Source organism: Xiphophorus couchianus, chromosome 11 (genome assembly GCF_001444195.1).
Source record: "Xiphophorus couchianus chromosome 11, X_couchianus-1.0, whole genome shotgun sequence".
In the NCBI taxonomy this organism is placed as follows: domain Eukaryota; kingdom Metazoa; phylum Chordata; class Actinopteri; order Cyprinodontiformes; family Poeciliidae; genus Xiphophorus; species Xiphophorus couchianus.
Genome location: NC_040238.1, coordinates 18,725,961 through 18,749,107, shown reverse-complemented (window position 1 = coordinate 18,749,107; position 23,147 = coordinate 18,725,961). Strand labels below are relative to the sequence as shown.

Below are 23,147 nucleotides of genomic sequence, written 5' to 3'. Positions count from 1 at the left end.
ACAAATATTCCCCAAGGAGCATATTGAGATAACGGAGTAGTGAATGAATGTTGCATGGTGGTTTTAAAAGTGTTCATTTCCATGGGAAGACAGGCCTGGTTTTGATCAAATATTCGTCGACACAAATGTCTGGCTCAGCAGGGTTTTGAATGCGAGTCTTCAAACAGGGCTATAAGCAGGCAGCGCTCATCAGATGGAGAAGAGTAATGCTTTTCGAATGGACTATTTATATAATGAAGTAATTCAAAATGCTCGCCTGACTGAACAGTTGAGAGGTTTTTAACACTGGCAGAGATTCCCTGAGCTTTTAAGGAAATTTAATTTCTTTCCTTTAAATTTAAGATGTGAGGAGGTTTAGTGGAACATTTCATTTTTACTGATTGTTAAGAGTTTAAATGTCAGAATAACACTATATATTTAAACTATTGTAACCTCCTCAGCAGTGCTGCTTGCATATTGCTGGTCAACTGGCTGAAAGAAGATTGTTGCATTACTTCAAAACAAAGACGAATTAAACTATGGGGAACACTTTCTTCCAGGTCCAATAATAAAATTGTCATGTTCCGTGTTTTTCCTGTGTATTTATTTCGAGTTTCTGTGTCCTTGAGTCTCTTCGTTGTCCTGTCTCCCCTCGATTATTCCCAGGTGTTTCTCATTCCCTGATTACCCCCTGTGTATTTAGTGACACCTGTGTGTCTGTGTCTTTGTCGGGTCCTCGTCTCATTTGGCGTCTTTGCTGTCTTATTTGTGTTCAGTCCGTCGTCAGTCCAGTCTTTTACGTAGCTGCTACCTGTGATGAGCCCTGGTCTTCGCTCAAAAGTGCTGCCTTGGATTTTGGACTGTTTTTGTCTTTATTAAGCTTCATTCACTTCACTACAACCTGGGTCTCAAGCGTCTGCCTCACCACCTACACCACATTTCATGACAGTAGGACCCGACTAGAAAGTACGGTGAGGTGCGCTTCTTTTTTTTGTTTACATCATGGACCCAGAGGATTTAAACACAGAAACCATTAGAGAGTATGAGGAGGCCAGGGCCAAACCATACGCTGCCTGCAGACGGCTTGGTTTCGCCATCCGCTTGTGGCTCTTGCTAGACTACTAGGTTCCTCGCTTTCCGCACCCGAGGTTGGTGGCGATGCAGAGTGGGAGCGTAAGGCAGCTCTAGCCGTCATGGCTGGCGAACCCCTGCCTCCCAAGCCGCACAGTCTCTCCGCCAGCCCAGACCCAACTCCAGCATCTCTGGGACCAGCACCGGAGCCCGTTTCAGCCGGCGCACCGGAGCCCGTTTCAGCCGGCGCACCGGAGCCCGTTTCAGCCAGCGCACCGGAGCCTGTTCCAGCCGGCGCGCCTGCCGGCGCACCTGCCGGCTTTCCCCGAGCCTCATTCACCCGCTCCAGGCCGACAGGCGGCCCCGGTTAGTGGGTTTTGGGCGTCTGGTAGCCGCCCTTGAGGGGGGGGTACTGTCATGTTCCGTGTTTTTCCTGTGCATTTATTTCGAGTTTCTGTGTCCTTGAGTCTCTTCTCTCCATTTCATGACAAAAATGTCAGGAGGTGGAAAACTAACGTAAAAGTAACGCATGAAAGTAAAATTTGCTGGTTTTTTTAATATATCAGATTTTAATTTATTTTTTTTTGTTGCTTTTTCTTAAAGTAATTACAAATGACCAAAAAAATACGTACTTTTATTTCAACTCTCCGTTTTGCAAGATCACCTGAATTTAAAGCTGTAATAAATACGAGCTGTAAAACACGGTGGTAGGACTTTGGCGATTTGATGTCATCATGAACTACAAAAACCCAAAGAGTGAATAGGTGGAGAAATTTTTTTTTTTTCCAAAAATGAAATCTTAATAACCAGATAATTTGATTAAGCAATAAAAATTATTCATTTAGCCACAATGACATTCTTCAATTTTGCCAAAGATTATGTATCAAAATAAAAACAAAACATGTTATCAATAAAGCTATTTTAACTGCAATCAACTATTATTTCAGCAACTGCAGTAAAAAGATTGTAAAAGAAAAAGCAAAGCTGAGAAATGTTTTAATTTACAAAAGAAAACATCTCAACCTGTGATTTTCCTTCTAAAAAGCGAGAAAATTACTTTTACATTATCAGAGACAAAAATAAATTAGAAAAAAAACAGTTTTTGTTGTATAATTAAGTCGCTGACTTGAAATTAAAAGAATGTAGCAATATTTTACCATTTACTGAATGCTATTAAACAAAAAGGGGATGGAAACTTCTCATTTCCTTTCAAATAGCTTGAACTTTATGGCTTGGATCTGCTGAAGTGACCCTTAAATCCAACAGAAGGCGATTAATCAAACGTTGTGTGTCACCTCCATTCACTTTGGGTCTTTGCCCTCGAACACATCATGAAAATTTGAGGTGACTGAAAGTCACCTGGAGTCTTTCTTCAAGGCTTCACCTCTAAGTCAAAGACATTTCAAGCTTCTGATATATAAACATTAGGAAACAGGTTGACTCGACCTTTAACTCCACTGACATGCTTAACCGATGAACACTCAGAAAGCCCAAAAAAGGTAAATTCACAGAAAATGCAAAGAAAAAATAAAAAAGCACATAAAGATGCAAACTGTACTACAAGACGTAAGGAAACCTAGGTAAAAATAGATCTGACCACATGTGCTGAAGGTCTGCTACAGACAAGATGGGCAACACTCAAGATATGGGACCGGTAAAAAGGTCAGGCCTTGCACGTGACCTTTTTACATGATGATGATCCACTAAGTCTAGCAGGAGCTTGTGAACAGCAGTACTACTAAACACTGATGGTTTAAACAGCAGTCACAATCACAGTGACACAAAGCACAGGCAATGTACTTGTACATTTACCCTGTCAGGTGGTAAGTCGGACAGGCAGCGAGGAGAGAGTGGGTTGTCCAAACCATAAAGGAGTGCTGGTGGCTGCCGGGATGAAGAGAGAGACAGAAGCTACAGAATCCAGCATAAACTTTCTGCTTTCCTCAATCTCAAACTCTATGAATGCTTAAAGTTCTCATCGTCGTAGTCGTCGTCTCTAAGTTGGACTCAACACTTAATACAAAAATTACTACAACATGACAAATTTTGGATAAAATAGCAAGATTAAAAAACATTTTTCCCCCGTTTTGCTTCACTTGGGAACCACTTAAAAACAGAAATGTGGTGTTGTATAGCAGCCAACAAAGCAATTTCATCACAATTTTGGCCATTTCACGTGGAATAAAGCCAACTATAATCCAATAAACTACAAATAACATAAAAAGTTTTTCATTTTTCATGGTAGTTAACAGTTTTTGTTGAAGGGAATAATTATAATAATTAACTCAAGTATTTGATCTATGCAGCACTGTCCTGAATATGGTTTAAAGACACAATTTGAGAATTATGTGTTGCAGAAAATATTGCTTTAGAATTGTGTTAATTGGTTTTCATATGAAAGTAATGCAATTTCATGTAGGGATAGGTTATTAAAGAAATACTTTGTAGAATACTGTGGTTTTTTGACACAAATGCATTGCATTTTTGCTCAGTATTTCACCTACAACGCAATAACTTATTACAATATTGAAAAAATATGTAATGTAACATGTTACTGGCTCAAAATTGAAGTTATTGCATTATTGGCTTTATTTTAAGCGATCAGAGTTATTAGGTTATTTGAAAGGTGTTATATTTACCGGCCATTATGACATTATTGGTTGCTACCTTGTAATTGTTTATAACTAATTTTCAATGATAAATTAAAGCAAAATCATATTCAACACAAAGCAGACGGACTAAAGGGTGGACTAATGAACAAAGTCGTGAAATAAATACACAATAAAACACATTGCGTGGTATAATTTAAGGCTTAAAGTGATAACAGAGATAGACGAATGGCAAATTCTTACAATTATTAAAAGAAGAATTCAACCTGAAGATTTAACCCTAGTCATCTACTGGTCTTATTATTTCAGCAGCTTCATGACACATTTAATGTTTTAATTTTCTTTAAGAATGATATTTTACAAAACAAAGTTTTCATTTGGCATTTGTCAGAAAGTCTTTGCGCATAGCTAAACAAAAAAAACATTCCTGCAATTCTGATTAATTTCTGAAGGCTGATTTGCATCATCCTGTGTGTAAAATATTTTCTGTTATAATAAAATTCAAAAGCTTGATTAAATTGTCACAAGGTTATTCTCATGTATTTGCACTTCAGTAGGAAATTGGAATTAAAATGATTAAAGTCGGCTATGTTCAAATCAATTCAAATTGAAAAGTCTGTGGTGGTCATGTTCATTCATTCTTGATGCCATTCCTGGGTTGAATGTGGACAAAAAAAAAAAACCTTGTCGAAACTACATGGACCATTTCACTTAAACATTTTGTAATGCTCGATGTAGTGGTTATCACATGGCTCCCATCATCCCCGAGCAGAGATTTGGCCATTAGAGGTGAAAGAGAAGAAATTATAAGGATGTCTTGCTCCAACGATGTCCACATGACTGGAAAAAAAACAAAACAAGAAACCATGGGAACCGGTTCCTCGTTGCATGTGCCAGAGAGCTTTGGGCTTTGGAGATACAACTAAGGAAACAGTTTTTCCTGTCATATTTAATAGCAACACATTTACGTTTCTCTTAATTTGTTTTAACATGATGAAATCTAACTTCTTCGTGAGCCCACTTCGTTTGGTGTCGTTTTGTATGTGTAATGCTCAAAAAAAAAAAAGAAACAATGAAAAGACCGTAGTGTTACTACAGCAGAGTTAAGGAACATACAACCCGGCAGCAGAATCACATGAACAATGATTGAGTGAAAAACCTCTGAATTGAGAGTTATTGCAAATTGAGCCGGGAAGGAAATCCCAATTTGTCTCTAATCAGAGCAATAAAAAGACCTCGATACCGAGAGTCCTTTCAATCACCGACCACAGGAATGCAATAAAGTTACACGCCGACCAACTTCTGACCACAGAGAGACACACTGCAGCCCTCACCGTGACTCGATTCAATGAGGCCGTCTGCAGGTCACTTTCACAAGTATTATTAGTCAGAAAATTAAAAGATAGTTCTAAATACAGCAATATAAAACTGTGTACAAGCTATGTAATTTCCTGCAGGAATATGTTTACATTAAAAAAAAACAACAACAATATTCTCTCACCTTTGCATGGTGTTCACTTCGTCTGAGAGGCCATCTGGGATCTTACCATCTCAAAATAATTCCAAAGTACTTGCAGTAACCTTATCTCAGCAGTATCTGGGTGTACCCAGTGTTGAATATTAAAATTATGTTTCAATATAAACTTCAAGTCATAAAGCCAAACTCCTTTTTATAAAATGTGCGACTGCAAGTGAAACACCAACCCTGTCAATATTTCCGAAGCTGAAGATAAAATAGTAGGACACTAGGTGAAGCCCAAAAAAAAAAAGAAAGAAAAAGCTGCAGGTTTTGTAAAACAAGCTGCATTATTTATTTTCCATTTTTTAAAGAACCTGTCTAGAAATAAGTAATGCTCTCCATCAAAAGGTCTGTTAAGACATTAATTAGGGGAGAATACATGAACGTTTACTCCAAGACCGAGCCAGAATCTGAGCAAAGAAGAGGGAGATGTGCAAAAGCCATAAAAAAAATGAAAAATGTCAGCGAAATCTGGCCCAGCCTGTATTCAAATGAGTGGAGGCACAGCTCTGCATACAAAGGAGCTTAATTTGTCCCTCCACAAATAGGGATGCACAGTTAGTAGTAGATCATGTCATAATCACGTAGGTCAGCATTATTATAGTATATTTCCATATTCAATTACCCTGAATGTTCTGGTGGGGCACACCAGTCATTATATGAGGCTAATTATGACCTCAAAGTGCAGCTATGCCAGCGCCATACCAAAAACGTACCCGGCATTGGTCTTTAATGAGAAAGGTTCGAAGAAACTTTGCACCTCCTTGAAACGCGGCTGCAGGAGGAGAGAAGTTGCAAACATAAAGGTAGCTTGGATCTGACTCGCTGGCAGAAATACATTGCTATGTTTGGCAACATTCGGCATAGAGATCTGATTTGAATTTTATATCTTTAAATCTGCACAATGTAAACTTTTTAAGAAAAGCACCAATAAACAGACGAGGTGAAATCGGCCACAAGTTTCAGGTCGTGCGTACGTTTGCTCTGCTTTCAGACTGAAACATGGGGGATCTGATTTAATAAACTTGACATTCAGTCAGTCCTCTGTAATGCATCTGTTTTTATGCTCTCTTTATTTTTTTCAGTTATGATAGATCCTGGCTGGTAATCTATTTTCTGTGAAAGCAAGCTCCGCTTCATCGTAAATAGCCTTGGAAAGGGCTTGCGTGTGTCTATGTGAGTGAGATGAGTGCAGATATGACAGCTTCACCTGAGTAAACCCACTTGAGTCAGTCTGTACCTCCCACTGGCCTTTCAATAAAAATAAAATAATCCCCCAGGCAGCCGTTGCCATTTATGAGAAGTGGCCACAAATCAGCATGGATTCAATGTCCATTTCAAAGGGCAGGTGTACTAAAACCTTAAAAACTATTTTTCCCATCATCGTGCGTTGTGTCTATACTCAGGGCAAGATTAACATAGATGAATATGAAAACTATAACTACAAGTTCATTATGGAAAACAGCAGCAGATGTTTCTCACAGGAAGGCAGCATTTCATGTTGGGTTGTTGTCATGCAAACAACAAAAGAGATGAAGTAAAGCTTTATTTTATGTTTCTACAGAACGGTGATCATTAACATCAAGCCAAGCACTCGAGAAGAAAACACAACTAATGTATTTTGTTACAAGCTGTTTCATTTACCTTCAAGCCAGTAAATGAAACAGGCAAGACGTTCATATTAGAGTTGTACCATTCAGGCTTTTTCTGGTTTTCTGAAAAATTTAGATTCTGGGGGAAAAAGGCAGAGGTTGGAGTTTTGGATCCAACGGAAATGCAGGCATTACAAGATTATCCCTGTGTATGCAGCAAAGCTAATGTCTCCAACCATTATCTGATTTGTATTGAACTTAAAAAGACACAGTGCATGAGAGTACATTCTGTTGTTTAATACAGTTAGAGCCCAAAAATGGTGGGCGTTTTTAAGTTTTGCTCCTTTTTATAGATTTTTCCAGTATTTCCCTTGCCAACCACAATCAGAGGCAATCAAAGAAAAATTGAATAAGCCCCATCACTGGTCATTTGATTGGTGCATGTCTAGAGTAGTCCAATATTAGTGTTTCAGTTTATGTTGGACTTTAAAATATTATTACAGTAGTTTGGAACAGCCAAATAAGTTTAACCTCAATGCTGGCATATCTTCCCTGAATAACTTTAATTAAGGCAGGCTTAGATACATCTCACAGCATCCTTAGAAAAAAAAAAGCTGAATCTGATTTATGTACTTTTAAGTATGAAGGTGTGTTTGTCACCCTTGTAGAAGGCTATGTTTTAACTCAACTCCAATATATATATATATATATATATATATATATATATATATATATATATATATATGCTGTATATATATGTATAAAATTTCCTAGAGAAGAAAATCAGCTGATATTCGGCGTCGGATGTTATACCAACCATCCTGTGATTTGTTCCAAAAAGATGAATTGCTTAATTGACTCTAGGTTGGCTTCGAAACATCTTCAAATGAAACTTCACTTGGATAAATTAAATCAGCTGCAGACTTTGCAGCCAAATAAGACATATCATGTTCCTGCAGCAATCTGGTAAAAAAGGAGTATCAACGCTTCTTTTTTTGGTTTCCTTTCTTATTTTAAACTGATTATTTTTCTTTGGAACTTATTCAGTCACAGATTTACTTTAATCTCAACACTTTTTACATAAAAAAGACATTGTTTCTCTTTGGAAAGCCATTTTACAAGGAGCCAAGATTTTAACTGAAGGATTTAATGGAAAAACGGTCTTAAAAAAAAACCCAAACAACAATCACTTCTCACTTCATTAAACTGAATAAAAACTATAAATAGAAAGCACAAAAAAAAGGCCCAAACCACAACATGCATTCCTACTTTTATTGGATTTTCTGCAGTTTGCATCCATTAGACTGCTGACAAAGAGCAAGAAGAACACAGGGAGGGAGAGAAAAAAAGGGATAAGACAAGTGCTAACAAGAATCATACAGGCAATTGTGTCAGTTTGACTACTGGAACACCACAGCCCTTTTCACACATTAGTAATGCTTCATTGATGCAAGAAATGCCTTTACTCACCAAAACACCACAGTTTCTCCTTTGCCAAACAGGGAGCTAAGTGCTACAGGAAAGCCATTTGGTATTGTTGAATCAGCTGAGAGGCGACAACACCACTGGTTAGAGCCTTGTACTGCATGGCTCACCTCTCAGTTCATACCTACACACACTGACAACATCTCTAGCTCCTTCTGCTGCTGCTAGCTCGGAGGTGCATTAGCAGCTAGATGACAACTAAACAATTCTGATGAAAACACATCAGGCACATGATTCCAAGTGCTGTCAGAAAAAAAAAAAAAAACGTCTGAGAATTTATTGCTTAGGTCAGCAAATGAAAGTATGGTCCTTGGGATTTATTGACTTTATTTGAATAAAAACAAAACACAAGGCAATAACAATTCATACAGAAATAACAGCCAGTCTGTATGTTATACTCAGTGAAATGAAATCATTTCTCATAAGTGTCTGTAGACGACTATCTGCAGTAGAAGTGCCTTGTACTCATGCTTCTTGAAATTGCTCCTCGTTCAAGTTAAAAACCACATACTTCAACGTTATTATTGTGCTCATCCAGCACAGAGTAGTAGGTGTTTATCAAATAGAAATAATAGATTTTTAAAATGTGAACCACTTTGTAGAACCACATTTTGTGGCTCATTCGTTTTTGTCAAATAGCTCAAGCTCAGTCAGATTGGACGGAGAGCAATGGCCACCAATTCTGAAATTGAAATTAGGTTAGGACTTAAATCCCTTTTAGAAAGGCTAACACTCAAGGTAGAGATGGAGATGAACGGCGCGTGCTGCGGTGGCGCAGGGAGTTAGCACGCCCCACGTTTGGAGGCCTTAGTCCCCCTCATGAAAAAATTTATGTTTATTTCTAAAAGATAGGATAATGTATTTTAAGTTGTTTGGTTCACGTTTTAAGATTTGTGTTAAGTGATTGTATTTTATTTCGTGTCAAATTATTTTTTGTAGAAAGTTATCGCGAGATTTGTGTACACATGTGAGGCTGCGAGACTTAAATAAACATAGAAGAAGCAGAAGCCTGGAGCAGAGCTACGTGTAGCAGCCTCATGTCCTGTCGTTGTCATGGTATTTTGTAGTTATGTTTGTAATGTTTTGTGAATTTATTGGTAATGGTGTTTTTATGTTGTTTAATTACTTAATATTTTGGTTTAGAGTGAACAACGACAAATTAATCGTTAAAGACCTCCGAAATGGCAGGAGGTAACCTTTGTCAAAGCACGTGTCACCTGTCTGTCTGTAAATGTATCTATGTCTAAAGCTTTGTCTTTTATTTCTGTAGTTTTCATGGCAAAAAATAAAGAGCCGTGCCAGAGTTGTCACTTTGGAGCTACAAGAAAGAATCTGCAATTTGAAGTGGAACTTTACAGTTTCCATTTGAAGCTTTTACTCAGCCAATAACGCTCAACTTGCTCCCTATTATTGTTTTTAAAATAATAGAATGGGAAGATGTTGAGCGTCACCACATCTTATTCTTTTGCAATGCTGGTTTAATTTTTTAAAACTCACAACTGTGGGTTATTTAACCATCTCTGTTTGGAACCTATGAGTGGCTAGAGTGAGCATTCTAACCCAAGAATATTTTGTATTTTTGTTCTGCTTGAAAATGAACCTCTTCCTTACTATAGAGTCTTTGCAACCTCTGACAGATTTTCTTCCAGGATTGTACTTAGCTGCATCCATCTTCCCAACAACTCTGACCAGTTTCCATGTCCTTGCTAAGGAAAAGTATCCCCACAGCATGATCCCATGAATTTAAAACATGGTCTCATGTGAACAGAGCACTTTCTTCCACAAGTCTGCTGTGTCCTTTACAAGGTTTGTGCGAAGCTTCAAATGTGACTTCTTGTGGCTTTCTTCCAGTTTGATTAACTTCCTACTACTCTTCCACCTAAACTAAGGATCTCTGTAGATTCTCCAGTCTACCGTCGGCCTCCTAACTGCTCCTCTGATTTAATGTTTCTCTTGCTCTGCCTGCCAGTTTAATTGGACTGTCATGTCATGGTAGGTTGACAGTTGTTTCAAACTCTATTCCATTTTCAGACAGTGGATTGATCAGAGCTCAGTGAGATGTTCAAACCTTGGAATACTTCCTTACGACCTAATTCTGCCTTGAACTTCTCCATAACCTGTCTGTTGTGTTTCTTGTTCTTCTTGATGCAGTTTCTTCACTGATGTCCTCAAACAAGCCTCTGAGGCCTTCACAGGAGAGCTCAATTTACACACAAGTGGACCCAATTTATTAATTAGGTGACTTCTGAAGGTAATTAGTGTTATTAGGCTACACCCTTCGCATCCATGTGCTACATTGTGTTGGTCTATCACACAAAAGTTTATGGTTGTAACACGGCAGTACATGAAAATGTTTAAAGAATATAAATAATTTTAAAAGACACTGAACAGAGATGCTTCTAGCTGTTAACTTGGTGGACGCAATGTACCTCGTATATTCTAAAAGCGTACCCTTCTGCGTCCTCCATCAGTAGCTAGCTAGAACACCCAAAAATTACCCCACCAACACAGCAAGACCCAGTTATAAATGTCTTATGGCAAATGGACAGCGGGTTTATAAAGAGTGACTTCTCCCTTACCACAGACTAACCCCGAATATCAGCCTGTAAAATCCCAGCTAACTATTCAGGTTTCAAAATAGTAAGTGGTCTGAGTGGGCAGAGCAAGACAGAGCAAAGTAAAGCGGCAACTCGATGCTTCAGTACACTTCGATTGTCATTGTGTGCACATGATTTACCATAACGTTGCTGTATGTAGCCACTTCCACAACCAATTAAACACACTTGGTGTACTTTAAGATTTGCAACCTAATGGGAAGAGCTGTCACAGTAGTAGCACTCCCATTTCTTATTTTTAAAGACAAGAGTTTTGCAATGCACTATAAACATATGAAAGACTCTGACATGCAGTTTGGATACATTAACTTTTATATTTGCTGTTGCTTTTTAAAAATCAAATCAAATTTTATTTGTATAGCACATTTCAGCAGCAAGGCATTTCAAAGTGCTTTACATCATATCAAACACAGAAACGCAAAGTTTTAAGCAGCTTTATTCTACAACGGGAGGAATGTACTAATACAAATGATCAATTGATGTCATTTTATTTTAAATAATTAGAGGGTTTGATCTACACTCCGCTCAGATTTGCTGACAAATGCTTACAATAACTAATGTGAATAAATTAGTTCAACGATCCCAAAATCGATTACTGTGAAACATTAATTTCAATTAAATATTTATATTAAAGTTGGATTTTTCCAAATGTTTCCATTTGGGATAAGACCAACAAAAAAAAGTTACCATGTTTTAAACAGGTTAAAACCTTAAGCTGTTAAGGTGTGGCAGGTAGCTGACACTATGTGTACTGTATGCTCACTGTAGCTTCAGGACACCTGTAGAGATTTACAGTACAATATAAATAGGCTAAGCAGATGAGAACACAACATTTTACAGTCATCAGGAAAAAAAATCTGGGGAAATTCTTAAGTAAAAGCTCCTAAATTCACAAGTAAAACTACAAGACAACTGGAGGATGAAAAAACCTAATTTAGTGAAAATCCATCCACGTTTTAATTACTGTGCTAGCATAAGAAATCTCCTACAGGCAGTGAGTTCGCTCACTTAGCACAGGTTGCCTTGAGAACTGTTTTTCTTTTCCCCTTCAAAATCCAGCTCTTCTGCTCCATAAACCGTAGCTACGCCAAGAACCGAACGGCGCTCTGACAGAGGGGTAGAAGTGAGGATGGCGAGAGGCTGTGTGAAGCACACGCTTTCTACCCTTCCCCCTTCATGAGCAGTAGCTGATGACAATAGCTTCTAAACCAGGGCATGTCAGACATCCTGACAAAGGCAGACTCCTCCCAAGCTACTGATTCCCAGCTCCCAAACACACACAGCCACAGGAAGAGGGCAAGAGTCAGGGATGTGGTGCCTGCCATGTCCGGACTTGCAGAACAACAAGCCTTTTTGACGGAAAACGAAAGGCATTCTGAGGTGGAACCATAAAAATCATGCTGGACGAGGGCAAATCTCTTGATTCCAATAAAAAGCATGATATATACAATAGCACCTTAATCTATTTAAATAAATAAAGCCAGCAATAAAAACCAGACAAAAATCCAAGAAACACACTACCACAGTTGTGTAATGCAAATCCCATTAAGCTCTTACTCACATGTAGGCAGGCGAAAGGGGTGAGGACCTGGATGTCTTAAGGACTGGCACTGGGAATTTCCAGCTGACAGGAGAACCGCTTTTCCATTTCAACGGCATGTTGTTGTCACCAGGATGGTGCTACAGCAGTACCAGCAGCAAAAACCATTTCCATGAAAAGATTCCTAATGCAGTCTTCCATCCCACTCTGCCCACACCATTTAAGGGGGAGGGAGACCAGCGGTGGCACCAGCAGCTGCAGAGGAACGCTGGTGGAGGCAGCGAGGGCTACAGTCGGGGTTGTGACTTTAGCACTGAGAAGCCAATGGACTGCGCTCGACGCGACTGCTTGCCCTGCTGCATTCACAGTTGTCTCGTGGAGGGAGGGGGTGAAGGAGGAAGGAGGGAGGGAGCGCTGCGCTTCCATCATCCTTTTAGGATCTCTGAAAACACTGTCACTGGCCAACACCGCCACCTTGTTACAGAGGTAAGGATTACAGCTTAGAGCCAAACTGAGTGCAGATAGTTTTTATGGGTTGGGAGTTGAACGCAAGAATCCTCACAGTAAGTTTCACGACATGCGTCTGAGGCAGAGTGCCGTCTTGGGCTCCTACAACTCATTCACCCCTCTGTTGCACAATAACTCTTCTCTCTTTCACAGGTAGACCTTCTACTGCCCTTCTGTATATACGGATTATTAACCCATAAATCACGCCACCTATAAACAACCTCTTCAATTACATAATGTCCATAAACACCCTCTATAAATCTGTAAATTATGTAAATTCTGCCATTTAGTGCACCTTGATCTCTGTACATTGTGTTCTCAATGATACAGCTGTGTTTACTGTTGAAGACAACTACTGCCATTTAAATTCTTATCTAAACTTCACATTCTGATTCAAAATGGCTAAATGCATTACTTTATATGACATTATGTTTTAATTATGCCACTTGACCAGTTCTTTTGTTGTTTTTGAAAGAAACTACAGAGGTATCTGCATGTACAGTCATTGGGGTTCCTCTACAGCCTTTTATGTCCATTGTAAAATAAACTGAATAGGACCTTCTGACAGATATTTCAGGTGAGTATGCATTAAATATGCCGTCAGCAAAAAAATAAAATAAAAAAATAAGGGAACAGAAAGTACAGACCAAAGCTAGGGCTAAACATTTGCTATAATAATATCAAACTTTGTGTTAAATGATGGCATGTTTTGTGAAATCGATGTTCCGCTGATGACTAGAATTTTATTTATTGTGCAGCTCTTGGAGGAACAGAAGGAAGGAGGAAGAGAAGGAGGGAAGCACAGAAGAAGAAAAGGAGGGAAGTACACAGGAAATTAAGAAAGGGAGGAAGAAAATATACAAAGGAGGAAAAGAACAGAAAGAAGAAAGCAACCAATTAAAGACAAGAAGGAGTAGAAAAAAAGAAAGCAAAGAGCAAGGGAGGAAAGAACACAAGAAAGGAAGAATGCAAGGAAGGAAGAAGGGACAACGAAAGTATGAGGAAAGGACAGGTAATGGGTTAGGAAATAAAAATATTTCTCTGTAGTCTGATTCTCTTTTGCAATTTCATGTATACCTGAAAAATACTGAAACTAAATTCAAGATTTTCACAGACTGTACAGAAACCCTGAGTCATAGATAAAAACATGTTATAAATAACATCCTATTTTTTAACACTTAGGTTAGATTTTTTTTTGTTTGCAACAGCAGTAACAATAGTTGCTCTTCTGCTTTACATGGACTGAATTTACATATAACCTTTCTAGTCAAAGCACTTTACACTAGAACCACATTTACCCAAGAGCACACACACTAATGCTAATAAACTCATACAAAGATAAGTAGGCAACTTGGGGCTAAGTACCTTGCACATCAGTGCATCCACCTGGTGCAGGAAGAAGCTGGAATTGAATCCACAACTCTGACTACTCTTCCACTGACCCCCAGTTGACCAATTAAATTATACATTTTGATTTAAGTTGAGGTGGCTTGGGCATCTGGTCAGGATGCCTCCTGGACGCCTCCCTGGTGAGGTGTTCCGGGCACGTCCCACCGGGAGGAGGCCCCGGGGAAGACCCAGGACACGCTGGAGGGACTATGTCTCTCGGCTGGCCTGGGAACGCCTCGGGATTCCCCCGGAGGAGCTGGAAGAAGTGGCTGGGGAGAGGGAAGTCTGGGCCTCCCTTCTGAAGCTGCTACCCCCGCGACCCGACCTCGGATAAGCGGAAGAAGATGGATGGATGGATGGATGGATTTTGATTTAATTTCTTGGGTAAATCTAGTTAAAAATCTAAAACTTTGTGAACATGAAATGTGCCCCAAAACTCTAGGTATGTGCAAATGGTAGAAACCTAGAACTTAAAGGTGGACTACTTTTTTTGTGATAGACTAGTCCACAGTATCCCATACAGGGCTATAACAGAGATGCAAGTTTGTGCTCCACTATTTTAGTCTCTGCACTTTCACAGAGGAAGCAGCATGTGCATTGCCCACCACAGGCATAAGGCACGCACAAATCACTCCCAAGTTGGCCACCAGTTGCTGGGAGACCAGAAAGTACTTAATAAAAAATAATTTTAAAAAACAGCTGTAAATGGAACAAACAGATTCTGATTAGAGTAGATGCTTAAAAATGTGTTCACAAAGAACTGCGCTTTAGATAAAGTTAATTAGAAAGTTTACATTCACTGTGCAAGGACAGTATTTACCAAGGTCTTGCACATGGTTTCCTATTTATAGAGTCAGACTATCACTGAATCATTTATGACTACAATCATGAGATGACAGCACTGTCATTGCTTTTGTGGCTCGGTCATAGTTATGCTATGATAAATTTGTCTATAACAAGTGCAATGCCAACAACAAGGTAGCGGTAAAGGTGTGCGTCACCAATGTGCAGACAGAATTCACAGTTCGCTGTAGCAACAACATTGCCAAACTCCTGTGAAACATATGCTGGAATTTATAAAAGCCAAGCAACCTCTAATTGAGTGCGGTATATGCAACAAGAGTTTCTTTTAAACGTGGTTCAGAGATGTTAAAGCACGGCCACACATACCCAAACCACAACAAAGAGGATGACTAAGAGCAGAAACCACAGACTTCCTCAAGAGCTGCAGCCGGTGACTGTCTAGCTCACACAAGTTGACCTATTGCAGGAGGTTACTAATTAAAAACATTGAGCAACGTGATCTAGCATGCAGAGAGTGAACATAATCAGACAGCTGTTGTTGGAAAACTTTAGCAGGCACCTATTAGCAGCTTGTACTGCTGCTATGAAGAGGTTTTTGCACCCTGGCAGTATTCTTGTTGGTTTTCTGTCGGACCGAGTTAATTTTATTTTAAGAGAGATAAAAGGAGAAAAAGGGAAGTTTATAAATGATGAATTTGTTCATTATGGAAAAATGGGAAAGAAAAAATATAATGTCAAAACATGATGCAATACTTCAGAAAAAGATAAATAATACATTTTCTATTTAGTTCTGCCTATTTACTGTCATTTTACACAAATCAGTCTACTGTAGGGTTTCTCCCAGAAAACTTACTTAGCCCAGTTGCTGGGTGCTAGAGCAGTCAGTCATTCAGCGCCGTGCCATGTTTTTGAGATAAAAAATGTTTAAAGTTGACAGGAAATTTGAAAATATCAATTGTTAATTATGTGTTATTACAAGATTAATGCTTGAATACCGACTATAACTTCTAAAAAACGCAAACATTTTAAAAAACTAAAATAAATAAGCAATGCTTTGCCTGGGGGAGTGGGGGCTCAAGCAAAGCCTGGTGGCCCGCCAGGCTTATAATACACTGCGGGAGGCCCTGCAGTCCAAGTGTGTACTTAATTAAAAATACGGTCAGCATTTTTTTGTTGTTTTTTTCAGGCATAACTAAGAACAACCACCACAGATTTTAAGTTATGAAATGAGGCACATTGCTGCTGTGTATAATTAACGTTCTTTTGAAAAACGTTACACAGGCCATATTTAATAAAACAATGTGGACATTACAAACTTCCTCTGACTGTAATGTAATTATAATTCTGTCAATGCTGGAAAACAATCACTAATTATGGCCTCAGAACACCTGCTTGCTTTATAGTTGTGACTTGAGCTCGTTCTCCTCTTCTCAATTTGGGGAATCCCTGTAATGTTTTTCGAGGTTGCTCTTTTCAACAGGGTTTGTAGTGGCATCATCTAAGCTATAAAATTGTAATCGCTATGACAGATTCATTGGCTGTAGTTTTAGTGCTGGAAATAATATCATACAGACTTTAAATGAAGAGAAATGCTTTGTACCCAACAATGGAAATATACAGAAAAGTTCCAGAAAAAAAATATTTTTTCCCAAAAAGTAAAATATACCTAAATAGACAGAAAAGACTGCAATAATTAACTGTTACACAGCTTACGATCCTTTATTTAGGTAACAAGTACACTGAGAAAGCTCTGAGCATTTAATGTGGGGACAAAAATGACTTTTTATGGGTTTTTGTAGCTTTGTGTCTGAGAAGCTGTTCATTTTTTCAATTCTTTAAATACCCTTCTTTACTACTTATCAATCAGATCCAAGAGAATATTGTCGCCTCACAGATGCAGCCGGTCGTAAATACTAGAAACAAAAATAACAACAGAAAACAATCCCCACAGTTCTGTGTGTGATACCCTTAGTGTTCTTGTTTGACGCTTCCAACATTGCAAGAGGCTTATTAAAACTATTCAGCTGTCGCGAGCCAAGTGTGGCGACAAGTCGAAGGCTTTTTAAACACCACTGTTACTATTCTCAAATGTTGACAAATGTAGCCAGTATTAAACACAAGTCTGTCAAGCATGAATGACTTCCACTGTTGAGCTGTTGTAATGGAAAAACTGGAGGTCTTTCCCAGGAATCTGATGTACTACAGTAAGACTGTTGGAGCTCGCTTTCAGTCCTGGTCAGACTGCGACGAGGACTGCTTTTGTTTCTCGAAGAGTAATCAGGGATTAAACCATCTCATGTAATGCTAATGCCAATCTGCTGCTGGTTTATTTATACAGTTTACCAGCTAAAAGGTAGTAGAAAATCATTAAAGGGAAGAAAAAAAATCTTAAACAATCAATTTACTTTCACAATGAGTTACAAAATGATGAGACAGTGTGACACATTAAATTACCTGTCATGTAGTCCGACAGGCATCGTCTCTCCTCTGTGTGCAGGGTGATCCATACCCTCCCCGAAAGCACACCTGGACAAAAACAGGAAGAAATCAAAGCAAAGTTCTTAACAGAGTTAAATCCAAGTTCAACACCTTAAATAATAATTTAAAAAAAACTGAACACTGTCTACTTGAACTTCTTCCAAGTGGCAGGAGATACAGAAGACCAGGATTAGTCTGTCTGGGAACATTTTGTTTTCTCTTGAACAAATAATATATACACCAATGTGTGTTTGTTTAATGGGGTTCACCTTATTTAAATGGTTGCGGATCGTGTATTTTCTGTATTTGTGAAACACTAGTGACATGCCTGCACAATTAGACGATTCTACTATACATTTTTTTTCTTCACAGTACAACCTGAGTCACAGCATGAATAAAGCAATCAGACTTCCTTGGTATACTATATTAGTATGCCACATTTTGACTTGGCAATACTTTCAAACACTACATAGCAAAAGTTATTTAAATCTATCAAATTCTCTTTTGTACAGGTGCTTTTAAATTGAGCTTTATACCAGGGAATCTCCTAATTCAATACCTCAAGAGTCAAAATCCAACAGCAATATGATTGAAACTCTTCACACATTAAAATCAAATGAACTCATTAGCATCTAATCAAGTTCTGCAGAGACTTGGTAATGAACCAGTCATTTAATTCAGATATGCTGTAAGAGAGATGGACATTTGTCAACAGTTCTCCAAAACTGAAGGAAGAAACAAATGCTGTAGACTTTTCTTGCCGAATATAGCTTATGAAACATTGATAAAAATGTTTAGGTTCGATTTAATCTACTCATAACGCATTCTACCACAGGATTGGGGAGATTTTGGTCATGCCTATAAGTTCTTTTTTTTCTTTTTGAAGAAAATAATTCTGTAAAACAAACCTAGTCCTTGGTCCAGAAATACCAAGGACTGAACAACCAGTACGTTTTGGCTGCCTCTCTGACCTTTGTTGTTTTTTTAGTCACTGTTTTTATATATCTTCTAAAGTTATTGACGACTGCATTCTTCTAATGCAGTAACAGCTTAAGGGTGTGTACATTTATGCCAAATACTTTTTATTTATTCATTACAAGAAAAAATACTGAATTTTCTGCTTTTAATTTGTTGTCATTTGTGTAACCAAGAAAACGCATATTAAGGTTTTCCCTCAATAAACTTGCCCTGGACAACATAAATAAGAGTTCAATTAAAACACATCCATCAGAATACACACACAGTACAAAAAATTATTGAAAACACTTCAATAAAAATTTAAACTGATAATTCAAAGTATAAAATTAACACCAATATATGTTTTAAATTAAAAAAAGAACACAGTTGTGTATTTAACTGATTTAAATGTTAAACAGAAGAAAAGGTTTGAAGAATTGTATTTTCAACTCGTGGCTTTGTGTATAACTAGACTAAATAAAGGGTAAACAAATATCTACAGTGAGAATAAGTAATCAAAATAAATTTACTTCTGTTATTAAACTTAATTTTGCTTTTTCAAAGTGGGAAATAAAGGCTCCTTTCTCTTTATGTGATCTGCGTACGGATTTCTTTTTTAAATTGGATCTCGGTTGTTATGACACATGTGTTATAAAGATTAGCAAAGATGAACAACAGAGAGCTGTAGGGGGATCTAACTAGAATAGTGTATTTAAACTTAAGGTATGTTTTGTTTTTAAAAGTCGTCTCTCAGTGACAGTGCGGTCTTATTTGCTAGCACTAAACCCGATTAAAACAACATAGGACAGTAGCCAGACAAAACCAAAACCAGTCATCACTGTCAAATCTTTGTTGCTTTTCTGGTCATGTTGTTGCCTTCACAATGTCGGTCCATTCTCCTCCTCTGGGATTCAAGCCCTAGCTACCTAGCTTAGCCGACACTAACGTTAACGCTTGCTAGCCTGAAATCTCGGTAAAAGACTCGACTACTACATGATTATTAAGTTGGAAACAATTCTCCAAGTCCAGCTAAGTAGGTTTAGTTAGTTTAGTGAGCCGTAGCTGACCGGTGTCAAACGATAATTTAGTTGGTTTAGTTAGTCTAGTTGGTTGATTGATATGCAACAGCCAGCAGATGCCTGAGCCCAACTGTCAGCTGGTGTGCGTTCAGTTAAATAAGCAACGTACGATATTCCCACCACTTTACACGTTTTTTCATACACTACGTAAACTTTTAAGTAACATATTCCATTACCTTTCGAAGCACGATAACGTTACCAGCGTCCTTGTTTTCCTTCCCAAGCCCCTCAAATCCACTTACAAAGGCTGAAGCCGCCTTCTTCTCCGTATGACCCAATGCTTTTGTCGTTTACTGTTGCGCAGGGAACATCGAAACTTCCCATTGGAGGAAGAGTCTGGCAATCTTCTGCTATTGGCTCAAAACTTCCGTTACTAAATAAAGTAGTTTTAGGAAGAGCCTGCTTCATGTGCGGCACGTTGAAGCTGGCTGAACAGGGTGTACTCCTGTGCTCTTTAAATGGGTGGATTTCCAGACTACCACTTATCCAGTTTACATCTCCGTATTACAATATTTTAATTTATTTACTTATTTTTAAAAAGGTCGGATATGTTTTACATTAAAGTAAACAGCACATAACTTGTAATAATGCCAAAAGCAGAAGTAAGATTATGCAATAGTACTACAGATAGCTAAGTTAATCAGAGACTATTCATATCTATATACGTGGAAGTCAGTTTTAAAATTTGTTTAATAGTACTATCTTAATTTTGAAGTGGATTTCCTTTATTATTCCCTAAAAATTGCTTCACTTGCCCTCACAAATTTGAATTTGAGTGAAATCTGTAGTGTTTAACACCTTGCAGCCTGAACGTTTCTATGAAGACTTTCCATATGGTTTATGAGAGTGTCATTAGAAAGTTGTGACCATTCTTCAAGAAACATATTTGTAAGGTCTGCCACTAGTGTTAGGTGAAAAGACTGTCTTAAAGTCAACACTTTATCTCAGAAGTGGTTTTACTGGATTGAGGACAAGACTTTGTGGAGTATAGTCAAGTTCTTCCACATCAAACTTGTTCATCCGTCTTTATGGACTTTTTAAAATGTACAATCATGTTGGAACAGTAAAGAACCAACACTAATCGCAAAATCTTAGGCGCATTTTCAAAATGTCTTGGTAAGCTGGAGCACTCATGATTTCCTTTCACTGGAACTATTGACCTGAGACCAATTTCAGAAGAACAGCCTCACTTGGCCAAATAAAGTGAGGTCGTTCTCCTGGCAACTACTGAACGCAGAGCCAGTCAGAGCAGCATGATTACGGAGTTGTCACTCCATAGAGCACATCTTCAATGTTCTAGCAGCTGTGTGCTTTACAGCATCACATCCAATGCTTTGCATTGCACTTGGTGATGTGAGGCTTGCATGCAGCTGCTTGGGCATGGAAGCCCATTACAGGAAGTTCTTTACACACTGTTCCTTCGCTAATCTCAAAGCTGTATGAGTTTTGAAAGTCAGTAGCTATTTACTCTGCACTCTATATGCGCCTCAGCATCCTCTGACTCTGCTCTGTGTTTGTATGTCTACACAGCTGAGCTTCTGTCATTCCAAGTCACTTACATGTTGTTATAATACTACTCACAGCTTCTATTTACTAGCAAGGAAAGTTCATAACACTTGTTGCAGGTGTGCCATTCTATCACAGTGCCAGGCAGGATGTTGAAGAAACCTCTGACTAAAGACAATCAAATGTTAAGTTTACAGTCCTATGTTGTCCTAGTGGTCTGTCATTTAAGAAGCTTTCTTTGTAAATTAATTACTTCACCAGCCCATTGACCCAGATGGTGCTACCCCAACTGGTAACTGCTGCTAATACTTGTACAAGCTCTTAAACATTTTGCTGCAAACCTCAACTTTATGTAGAAGTAGAGTTTGTTTGATGAATTTTTGCATATTGCATTGCATTCACTGACTCAATTCAGTTTTGTGAGTGGCTGTATAACAAATAAACAAATCACATAGACTAGTTAATATATTTTCATCGGCATGTTCTGAAAACTTAATGTGCTTGGGAGTTGTACTATGAGCTCTATATTGCAGACTGCATGTCTAACACTCAGTTTTAATCAAAGCTTGCAATTAGCCAGGTGATATATTTCAACATATCACCTGGGAAATGTATACCTAAGAAACAACTCAGAAGATAATATAATATAATATAATATAATATAATATAATATAATATAATATAATATAATATAATATAATATAATATAATATAATATAATATAATATAATCCATCCGTCCATCCATCCATTTTCTTACACCCTTGTCCCTAGTGGAGTTGGAGGTGCTGGTATATAATATAATATAATATAATATAATATAATATAATATAATATAATATAATATAATATAATATAATATAATATAATATAATATCGTTTTCTTTTTACATTTTTAATGTTTTTATTGTTATATTTTTACTGATGACAAGCTGTTCTCTCTTGCTGTTCCTAATGCGCCCAGTAGAGGGCAGTAATGTCTCTAAACTACATCGAACTGTCATAACAGCGGAGTAGAAGCAGCTGCGCCCCGTGTAGGTGGCGATTTAAGTTCAAGGCATCAAATTGAAAATGGCACTTCCCAAGGTAGTATAATAAGTCCTATGCTATTTATTATAATGATTAATGATATTTTTAATAATATAGATAAATCTTTTGGTGTTTCATTATTTGCAGATGATGGCCTTATCTGGAAGAGGGGAAGAAATATTGAATTTGTAAATAGGAAACTACAAGAGGCATTACATAGTGTAGAAGCTTGGGCTTTAGAATGGGGATTTAGAATCTCAATATCTAAATCTAAAGTTGTTGTTTGTACAAATAGAAAGTTAAATATTATTACAAATCTGAAATTATATGAGAATGTTATTGAAAGGATAGATCAAATAAAATATTTAGGATTCTGGTTTGATAAAAAAACTTACATGGAAGACTCATGTTAATAAAATAGTTAAAAAAGTAAAAAAATCTTAAATATAATGAGGTGTTTAAGAGGAAAAGAATGGGGAGCTGATAGGAAAGCTTTAAAAACAATTTACACTGGTCTAATCAGGTCAGTTTTTGATTATGGATGTATTTTATATAATTCAGCTTCAAATAGTTTACTAAAAACCATAGATAGAATACAATATCAAGCATTAAGACTTTGTTGTGGAGCGATGAAAAGTACCCCAATTTCAGCTCTACAAGTTGAGATGGGTGAGATGCCGTTGGAGCTCAGAAGGAAACAATTAGCAATAACTTACTGGGCAAATATTAAAGGACATAAAGAAAGTTATCCTCCATATATTATGTTACAACCTTGTCAAGAAAAAGAAAAAAAGCAAATAAATAGTTTTGGATGGTTTATAAAAAATGAAATAAGAGATATAGGAATAAATCATAGTTTAATTAGTCCTGTGATTGTTATTCCTGTTATCCCACCATGGATAATTGAGATAGCGGAAGTTGATTTAAGCTTACTGGAAAAAGGAAAACAATTAGAAAAGAAAGAGGTGGAAAATTATATTGGAAATGAA

At 37.7% G+C, this 23,147-nt stretch overlaps 1 protein-coding gene across 4 annotated transcripts in view; it reads right to left on the bottom strand.

The window, feature by feature from the left end:
• klhl13 (kelch-like family member 13) overlaps nucleotides 1-20,041 on the bottom strand; it is a 42,468-nt gene extending 22,427 nt beyond the window's left edge. Inside the window, exons 1-2 of one of the 4 annotated variants that reach the window (XM_028031588.1) lie at nucleotides 19,801-20,041; nucleotides 17,565-17,636 (exon numbers count right to left, since the gene is read on the bottom strand). In XM_028031588.1, the coding sequence (XP_027887389.1) occupies nucleotides 17,565-17,617 (53 nt within the window). In that variant the 5' untranslated portion in view covers nucleotides 17,618-17,636; nucleotides 19,801-20,041. Of the gene's footprint in view, nucleotides 1-2,862; nucleotides 2,935-12,431; nucleotides 12,771-17,564; nucleotides 17,637-19,800 lie in introns of those variants that run through there. The other 3 variants (XM_028031589.1, XM_028031590.1, XM_028031587.1) reach the window with 3 other exon arrangements.
• Between the last annotated feature and the right edge of the window lie 3,106 nt (nucleotides 20,042-23,147).